This window comes from Limulus polyphemus, unplaced genomic scaffold (assembly GCF_000517525.1).
Source record: "Limulus polyphemus unplaced genomic scaffold, Limulus_polyphemus-2.1.2 Scaffold870, whole genome shotgun sequence".
In the NCBI taxonomy this organism is placed as follows: Eukaryota; Metazoa; Arthropoda; class Merostomata; order Xiphosura; family Limulidae; genus Limulus; species Limulus polyphemus.
In genome coordinates, this window is record NW_013666480.1 from 253919 (window position 1) to 264524 (window position 10606).

Consider the following 10606-nt stretch of genomic DNA (forward strand, 5'->3'; position numbering starts at 1 on the left):
ATAATTAGGGACGGCTAGTGCAGATAGCCCTCGAGTAGCTTTGTTTCCACTAACAAGCAAACAAACTGGATTCCTCTTCCATTGAAATAATCATCTGACGATAACGGTGGAAGTGGTTCAATCTGATAGGCAAACCTTCTAGTCACAAGTTTTTCTGGAACATTGCCAATTATGTTTCCAAGGAAAATGATTCAATAACTTTAAGGCTTGATAATTGTAAGTAATGGACTTTTGCAGAGCACGTTATGATATTTAGTTCTGCTCATATACAATGTATCCAATCATACTTAATTCCGCACGTATATAGGGTAGATAATTGTTTTTACTTCAGCAAGTACATGAGTACCCAGGGTAATCACACTTAATTCTACGCCTATATAGAATAGATAACGTCGTTTGACAGTTTCGTTCTCCGAGGAACCTTAACGATTGATTCATATATTCTAGTGTCCACAAATTGTATTAACAGAGATGTTTAACAGAAATAACCAAACACACACGGTATCTGCAAGTTATATTAACAATTGTTATTTATTTTAGTGTTTGTTCAAGTAATTTTTGGACAGTCTATTTAATAACTTGTAATATATTTGTTTTACTTCTATTCAATACAGAGAATGCTTTCTTTCAGGCGCAGCACATATCTCTATCAGCTGCACCAAACATGTAATTCTAGCAAGAAACATTACGCAACAATTGCTAATGCGATAACAATAAACTTCATGTTACACATGTTGCCATGATGTCTTTTATACTGTTACTGTTAACATGTTTCATGGGGTTACATCTCCCCGAAGTTAATACTTTTCCAATTATTACACAGGGCTACTAAGTTAGGTTACGGAAAGCAATAGTCTATATTCTATAAGTATTTAAATTTAGTTGTGACGTATTTCAACTATTGACGTCAGCTAAGGTAGAGTGAACTCACCCGCTTTTGCTCGTGCACAGAATCACGAGGATATATATACATTTCTCAGCAACACACGAGCTTACAGAAGGGCTTAAAGCTGAGCTTTCGAGCGTGCGTGTTGCCGGAATTTGCGGTTTTTGACGACGGAAAATACGAACTGAAGAGTGTGTAATATCTTAACTTCTAGACATATTGGCTTAGCAGTTATTTCTCATATAAACAGAATATCGATGTAAACATTGTTGCTTTAATAACTTCTTCTACAATGGCAATGCGAAACCTTCCAGTTTTATCTTTTTATAAAACAATCCTTTTACTTTCAAGGATTATTTCTCTTTTAAAAGGTAAGATTTAAACGTCTCTTTGGAAGTTTCAGTATGTAAATTTTGAAGAGTATATTCATTTCCAAGGATTTTGTTTATATTTATCACAGCTCGAAATTACTAGCAAAAATAATTTCTTCTGTGAAACGAAGAATTACAAAATAAAATATAAGATAAAAATAAGGAAAGGACTCTTTAATATTTTACCGCGTACTGAACTTCAATAGACTAGGAATGTGTGCGAATATTCTCAAGGCACATTTTTAGGATTGATCTATTGATATTAGTTATATTAGAATAAAAATATAGTTTTATATTTTTCGAACAGTTTAAAAACATTTCATTTTAACACGAGGTTTATCGATTCAAATAGCTCACGGAATTTGTCGAACGGAATTCATTTAGGTGCAGGGATTCCAAAATCGTCACATGATCCGTCAGCTTTAGTTTTTGTATGTACAAAAGAACAAAAAAGAAAAACTACGACGAATGATATGTTTTTTTTTAGCTTGATGGATTTACCACGCGACACAAATATGATTTTCACAATTAATGCACCTACATGAGATAGTATAGATTATAATATCGACTAGACTGAAAATTTGTATATTTTCCTCTCATGTTAAGTATTTGAATATTTAATTTTCTTCTGTGTGAATGAAAAAGAAACGAACAAAGACGTACAATCATTATATACTGTAATCAGTCTATAAGTTTCTTTCCGTTCTATTATTTTTGGAACCTGTTGTACATCATATTACAGCAAAGTTTACTTTTATTTTCATCTATTTGTCTTTTCATATGCATGCAAACAAAGCTTAATAATTCATTTTAATATGTGATAGTATAATAAACTTTTTCGTCATTTAAATTTGACTTATGGAAGTAAATGAGTTTATACATAAAGCTGACTATTCATAATTACATTTTAGTCTAAACTTTGCATGTCTCTTTAAGTATTTCATAGGAAATGAAAATATATCTTTAATAACTTTCTTTAAACGACGCAAAGTACTCTCTCTAACTGTAACGACAAACATTATTACATTAATCACAAAGGTTTAATGTCCAAAATGAAAATGGAAATTTCTACATGAAGCTTGTATATAGTACGTAGTAACCGTAAAATACCTAATGGTATTATTCATGAAAGACGTATGGTGTTGAGAATAAAGTTAATTAATTAGTTATTTTGCAACATATTCGCTAGAAATCTACAGAAAACAACATAGTGACAGTTGTTACAATGAAAATGCGTTATAATTTATAATAAACTATTTAGTAATAAAGAGCATAATTTTTAATGTTTATAATTTCTTGATGAGAATATAAATTTTATAGAGCATTTCTTGTTTTTCTATATCTAATTTCGGCTGAACAAGAAAAGTGTGCTTAAAAAAGAAAAGGAAAACTGTGGATTGAAAATTTCGTTTTACGCCAAAGGTTTGAGGACAGGAAATATACATTTCCGTGACAACATTCATTTAAAGAAGGCCAGATGTTTTTGATCAGGATGATTTGAATGAACTCCGAGTAATCAGCAGGGTCCATTAACCTTCCTTTTGAAGTGGACATTTGCACATTAATCAGAAAACATTCTCGCTTAGCCGACAAAGTCATCAGCCGTTTTGTAGGAGTTGCCCATTTTTCAGCCACGATGATCGATTTCAGAACTTTCTAAGCTATGTGGGTAGAAATTGACTTTCAAATGATAAGACAGTTAAGAAATCGTATTATTCAGTATCCAATATTTTTTTTTCGTATTCTTTTCTTTTGGCGAAGAAAATTGCATTATATGTTACATTGGAGTGGAGGAAGCTTAACCAAGAACACTTTTCTATAAAACTATTTATAAAAAAAGTCCAGTTCTCATACAAACACCAGAAAAAACTACAACAACAACAAAAACGTTATACTACGAAATGTTGCAAAATCCCTAAACTCTCTGTGAAATATCCTCGTTATGCATAGTGATAAATCTCGACCTTTGTATAAAACAGGAAGGACTCGTGATACTTGGATCCATTTGCTTATTTTTTGTCGAAATGTTTTACTTATTATTTATATTATTAGTTCTTAAAAACCATCATTAAATTATTGTGATCTATAAATATCTCAACCGTAATGTTCTAACGGTTTCTATTGTAGGGTGAGTTCTTTTTTATTATTCCGTTAGAATAATGCAAATCCAGAAAATTTAACAATAGCGGAAGCGATTTGTTTTTTTTCGACTGGAACGTACAAGCTCTACAGGCTAAATTATTTGGTAAGCTTAACCCACAAACGAAACCGTCCCTCTGGTGGGTCAGTAATAAGTTTACGAACTTACAAAATCAAGTGTTCAAGTCCTTACGATGAACAAAGCGCAGATATCTTATTGTGTAGATTTTCACTAAAAACGATAAACAAAAAAAGAAAACTAAAAAGTCACTTACTTTTAAATTTCTTCTCGTATCTATGACACAACTCAAACGGGCTGACTTACACACTTGCTAATTCTGTAATCGATCGGTAACGTTAACTTACTAACTGATTGACTCACTAACTATCTCTCTGATTGATTCACTTGATTATATATATATTGAAGTCCAACCTCTGGTGGTGTAACTGCTTTATAAGGCATGATAATTTCCAATCCTTAGACTATGAAGTTTTTTGAAGCTAGTGTAACTTCCCATCAATGTTTCCAATATGTACTTTCCCTCGATGTCAATTATCTACACATTATGTTGTCTACAGAAGTTACCCACGGCAAGAGTGACTTCCATTTTCTCTCTTGGTGGAATTTTATGATCATGATCATTTTATTATCGCATCCATCCATCTTCTTGCTTCATCTCTGGAAGTATTTCCTCCCTTTTCATTCCTAAATCAGTTCAAACAATTGTAGCTGTAGAACCAGTGTTGATCAACACACTGTAAGTTTTCTCATCAATAAACCCGTTGGCATGTGGATTGATTTCTTTAAATAATACATTCTATTTTTCCTGTTAGAGTGGATATCATCTTCCAGCTTTAATACCAAGGACTGATTGATCACAGTCTTGAATGTAATAACCACGTTTTTCAAGCATTTGCAGTTTTCTTCTCCTGTCATCTTTTGGAAGCGGTTTCTGGCGATATGTTTTTTTCATACTCCTGTCTGTGGTTTATTTTCTCCATCTTGAGTAAACAATTCATTAACTAAGGGATTTTACCTGCAGTTCATGGCAATGTCCAATGGCAAGTTTCAATGGAAACACCTTCTGTCATATGGCTTAGTTATTTTATTCTGAGTTACCAGTTGTCTTGTGAATCACTTGAGCTTTTTTAGACCTTCACCAGAGAGAACTTTACTATTTGATTTGAAAAGGCCCTAATTCTCGGAGGATGAATTTAGCTGTTTACCTGGGACTTTCACAATTCAATTGCTAAATGGACATCTTTCTTTAACGGTGAAAGTTTATTTTGCTTTAACCTAATTCGCATATTCCCAACTGTCACGACATTTATGAATTGATCGCAGGTCATCAAGATAAGAAAATAGGGTAAGCCTTTCTACATCTTTCGCGAGTTTGACTAAGGTCTCATTTTTCCTCCGATTTCTGCTCCTGAACTTTAGTTTGGAAGTTTTTTTTTTTGGTGTGTCATTCCAGACCTATTTGATAAGGCAGCTACCAATGCTAACTAGTTGTTACGGCTCTCGTCTGAAAGACTATTCAGTGTTATTGAAGCTAGTCCTTTTAAATGGGCAGGGACACAAAATGATTGTTATTCACTATACCATTTACTCATTTTATAAATTATTTTGAACTGAGCCTGGTTTGCTTTCCACGGTATTTTCCTGTCATAATTTGTTAGTTTCTTAACTCAGCAACGTTGTTAAACAGGCCAGTTAAATTTCGGAACTTGATGATGCATGATATAGTTAAAGTAGTACAGGAAGGTCCTACAGATATAGTTGGCATAGCATTCGTGGTAACAGGTACAGAACAGATGGATTTTTCTGTTCCATATTCCATATGTATTTTGGGATGAAATTCTCGGGCAGATGCTGAAAGAGGTGTGGCTCGTTTGGTTCCCATATACAAATTAATTTTCAAGATGTTTTATTCTGTTATTGATGTTCTTTTTAAGGAACTTAATTTTGTTGTTGTAATCTTTTTGTATTTCATAATGCGTTTTTGTACTTATTCAATTTTGTCATTACAGTCTTTTGGCACGTTGTAGATCTCTCTATCTCTTTTTATAATACTATTTGAATTTTTCTGCTATAATCCTTCTGAATATCTCCAATAGCTACTCTGGCCCGGCATGGCTAGGTGGTTACGGCGCACGTCTCGCAATCTGTAGGTCGCGGGTTCGAATCCCCGTCACACCAAACATGTTCGCCCTTTCAGCCGTGGGAGCGTTATAATGTGACGGTCAATCCCACTATTCGTTGGTAAAAGAGTAGCCCAAGAGTTGGCGGTGGGTGGTGAGGACTAGTTGCCTTCCCTCTAGTCTTACACTGCTAAATTAGGGACGGTTAGCGCAGATAGCCCTCGTGTAGCTTTGCGCGAAATCCGTAACAAAAGAAAACAAACCAATAGCTACTTCGATCTTCTTCTCAGGTAAATGTATTTTTTCTTTATATTCTTCTTGAAATCACACGTCTCTTTCTCTCACCTCTTGATCTTATTTTAATTTTCCGTCTCTCTTTCTTGGTCTTCTATAAATTTCTACCTCGTTCTTCTTGTTCTTCTTTTCAAATTCCGTCTCTTTCTTCTTTATAAGTAATCTTCTTCCTTCTTACTGAGTTATTCTGTGTTCACTCTAACACATGACATGGAACTTTGTTATTCTAAGACAACTAGTTGTGCTCAACTTAGCAAACGCATTTACATGTTTTCAGCCTGAATGACACGTCAAACGAACCATCTGCTAGAAAGCCAAGTCAGAGACCTATATGGTCCAGATACTATCGTAATCTCTAATTTTAAGCTACTGACCAGATGAAAGATAGTCAGTCAATAACATCCGCCGCCACAAGAGCTTTGTCTGAACTTGAACGGATATGTGTTTCAACTCTTATAATACACATAGAACTAAAGATATGAAAAGTGTTTACCAACATTGCGGCAGAAACCTTGGACCTATCGGTTTGCAGTCCAGCATGTTAACCAGTAGGCCACTTGCGGACAAAAGTAGAAGGGGAAATAGGCTGATTTTGCAGAGACAGTCTCCAACAAAGCCATGAGCAAGGACTGGGTTATTAGAGTTAACTATTTATTTTTACTGTCATCTGATAACGAAATTAAAATGCCGAATAACCAACCTATTAGAAATTTTCACATTTTAAGCTATCACTGAGTGGTGCTTAGGATAGAACCAATTTTACATAATATATTGCAGAAGTTCATTACCCAGGAACTTAGAAATATATTTGGATTTTGTAAATTTTCATTGTACGAGTATTGAAAGCAGGAACTAAAAAGTTTCTGTCTTTTTTATGTCCTGTATAATTAGCTAAACTCATTTTAATTTCGATGGCTGCCAAGTAAGTTTAAGAATAACACCCGAGATAACACAACCGTAGGCTTGAAAATATTTTTAAGGGTGGTTCATTGTGAGTTCTGAACCGTAGATAGAACTTGTATGAATTATATAAAGTGGGTTTAGGTTTCCTACTATAGAATGAGGAACACTCTCTGACAGTTCATTTGTAATGTTTTTCTGTCATGTTGGATAAACATTTTTACAGAGGAAGTTCCATGCATATAATTCACAGCAAAAATGTGATTTTAACTTTACTTTGTTTAATAGTTTAAATTTTCATTACATTAAATAAATTACTGTATTATAGTTTGTTATAGTTATAGTGTAGTAAGATATTTTGTTTTCAGACTAGACTTTTAAAATACAACCTAAAACTCTGCATTTCGATTACTTTCCAAAAATTTTGCGTACATTTTAAATCTGATTTAAATTTAATAAAAAAGAAGCTGAGAGAGATTGTATTTACAAAAGTAGAACCCTCCCGTAATTTAGTTCTAGGCATAAGATTATTTGCCAATTTAAATGTAAAAGCTTTGTCGGTGAACTATAGAAATATAACTCGTGAACCTACTAATTTATTGTTTGATTATTATTATTATTTTTGTTCTCTCTAAGTTATTCATTATATGAAGTCACCACTTTGAAGTTAACAGCTTCGATATCTATGAAGCTAGAGAAGCAATCTTGGGAATGTGAGTTGAACATGAAAAGCTCGTATATGAAATATTGTTTGAGATATCTTATGAAAGATGCTCATAACTAAAGAGATTTACGCAGATGAATGCATCACACTTTTTTTCCATCGCGGGAGGATAAAAAATGCGAAATACTAACTCTTAGTTAAAATTTACGAGTAGCGTTAAGTGAATCATTTTAAACAGATTTTTCTTATTACCATATTACATTACTTACATGTTCTTTGTTTTGAGACGTTCTGTTACCGAAAAATCCCGTGAATGTTTGTTGTTAGTTGAAAATTTGAGGCATCACCGGTGATGAAGTAAAATGGTTGCCACTCGCTTGCCAGTTATATTTGCAATTCTTCTCAACTAATGCATTTGATTTTATATCTTATAATTAGGCCCATTAAGATATCGTAAATATTATTGCTCATTTTGAATAAATGCGGCTTTCCCTTCACTGTGTTTTCTTATTTTACATCGATGTCTTAGTCTACCATTTTGTTTTACTTCTCAGTTTTAATATTCAGCCTTCTCTGTCAAAAAAACTGCTGTAAAATCTGCCAGTCTATCCTCAGGATACTTAGTATTTGTCTTCCTTCAACTGACGTGTAGATCAGAGGTCTATGTTTAAATACGAAAATAGCATATTCTCTCCATTTGTATAAACAGTTTTGATTTTACCGACAACGTCGTGTAAATACTGAAAATAAATTTCGTAGAAACACGTGTAGTTGGAAAAGAGACTAGTTCTGTTTGCGTTTCTGTATAATCTGTGATCAAGTGCTTTGAAAAACACTTGCATTTGAGTAATATGCATTACTTATAGTTCTTAGAATATCAGCGAATTTTGTAGAAACGATGAAGATGTATGCGCTCGCCTCGTTTGCGAAATCGCTCGTTTCATGTAAGAACCAACGTCACTCTTATAGCGCACCCAAGGCATCAAATAGCAGAGTTTAATGTATTTCGCAAGTTTAAAATAATTATTTATATTATTAATTTGGTTGTTAAATGTTTGTTAGGATCCCTTCTAACATGCAAGGTACCAAACAATATGGCAATTATAGCTTTGTGCGCTTCAAAAAACGTTATCTGAAATTTGAGTATGAGTACTGAATATCCTGTTTACAACTTTTAGCTTATCTTTGACATTTTAGAAAGAATATTTCACAAAGTCTTCTTCTAAAATAATATTTGTTTTTACGTCACCAGGCGGCGTTAACTGACAACCTCATAACATATAATTCGAGAAATATAATAATAAAAAACAAATATGCTTAGCAGTGTTTACAGACTCATTAGTAATTATTTGATAGACAAAAAAAAATCATCTGATTACTTTCAAACCACAAAATATGCTTTATGTCAATATAAATTTTGGGATACTCTGGTGAGCTGTAATTAAAAAAAAACCATATAAGTAGTTTTCCACATATACTTATTACTTACCATTTTATAAGTCGCTTTTTCCCCATTATTTGACGTACATAATGTTCTCTCGATATAATAATATTCGATTATGTGTTTTCTAAGTTAACTTTAAACAAAGTTAAAAAAGTTGACTGCCCTCCATTGGCTCAGCTGTAAGTCTGAGAGCTTATAACGCTAAATATTCGGGTATCGATACCCGCGTGGGTACAGCACAGAGAACCCATTGTGTATCTTTGTAATTACTAACAATCTAACAAAAAAAACAACAACAACAAAGTTGAGTAGTTCTCATCTGGTGACAAAAGTCCACAATTATTTTAGAAAGAAAACTCAATATGTAAAATAAAAATCACATGTATTTACTAACTTGTATTCTCCGCCGTGGACAGAGCAGATAGCACAACGTGGCTTTGCTCTAAAACAAACAAACTTGTTTGCGTAAGTAATCACATACCCAGCTTAGGAACTCACGTGACCCTCAGGTGTTTACACGTAGCCCTTACCATAGTGATAACTGGATCTATTTAATTTAACATGACTGTGTGGGCAGCAGAAATCTACCTTCACATACGGAGTGCTTGCAAAGGAATTTAGAAGTTCACCCACAAGCGTGTCACATGAACTCGAACTTTTAGTCAGCTACAAGAGAAATGTGTAATCTTAAATTTTAATCCGAGATTGTAATGTTACACCAGTAGAGGTGAATGTTGCCTCGATACCAGTGGAATAAAATTTAAGGTTATATAATCTCGAACGTTTCATTGCTGACAGTAAAAGAGCTGTTTGGTTATTAAAACTATACATAAATCTTAAGGATCATTTGGAGAAATGTTGAGAAATAACTTCGAGTAGAGGAACAGTTTTTTTTGTTCTTTTTTTGCGAAATGTCGACGTTTTATCCAACTCCACACATTTTAAGATTAGTGTACACAAGATAGTTTTTTATCACATTTTTAACATACCATGCACCTTAAAGAATATGTCGTTAAGTGCCAAATTTTAGAGAAGCTCACAATATTTAGAACAGTCTGTTTTTTGTATTCTTACGCTCACTCTTAACTTAGCAAATATATATTTACAAAGAACGGATCACCCATATCATTTTCATTTCGAAGAATCGAAAGGATTTTTTAAAGTTGATATTCCGAAAACATAAAACTTATTTGAAACGAACTTACAAACTTGTACAGTAAAACAACTTCATGTGTGTGTTCTATATTTATTCATTGTTTAGGTGCTAACCCAGTAAAAATTGTTAGTCTCGACGTTCCACGCTGGGTTCCTAATGGAACAAATCATGTGATCTTAGACTGTGAATACCGGTACACAGAGAACGACCTGCGACTGGTAGTAAAGTGGTTTTTTAATGACGACTCTGAGCCAGTTTATCAGTGGATACCACAACTGGAGAAAAGACATGTTGCTGAATTCCTGCACGGAAGACTGAATCTAAGCTACACTGCTAACTCTGGTGATAGATATTCTCGCTACCGGGCCCTGTACATTCTCAACCCTTCGATTGAAATGTCCGGAAAGTATACATGTCACGTTGCGTCATTAGCAGGACAGGACTCCAGACATCAAGAGATGCTAGTTTTCAGTGAGTATTAAAAAATATTGTTCTCTCTTTTACCATTAGTAGGGGTTTACATAGTATAAGAAACGTTTTAAAACTTATATTTTAAGTTTCGTTTGCCTCATCAACGTTCCTTTAAACAGCAGTGAGGTCCGGCATGGCC

The 10606-nt window shown here is 33.7% G+C and overlaps 1 protein-coding gene across 2 annotated transcripts in view; it reads left to right on the forward strand.

The window, feature by feature from the left end:
• Window positions 1-1040: 1040 nt before the first annotated feature.
• The window catches only part of LOC111086130, a 63713-nt gene continuing 54147 nt past the window's right edge, over window positions 1041-10606 (forward strand). For both annotated transcript variants that reach the window (XM_022387755.1, XM_022387756.1), the window contains exons 1-2: window positions 1041-1257; window positions 10102-10467. In XM_022387755.1, coding sequence (XP_022243463.1) covers window positions 1179-1257; window positions 10102-10467 — 445 coding nt within the window. In that variant the 5' untranslated portion in view covers window positions 1041-1178. The remainder of the gene's footprint in view (window positions 1258-10101; window positions 10468-10606) is intronic.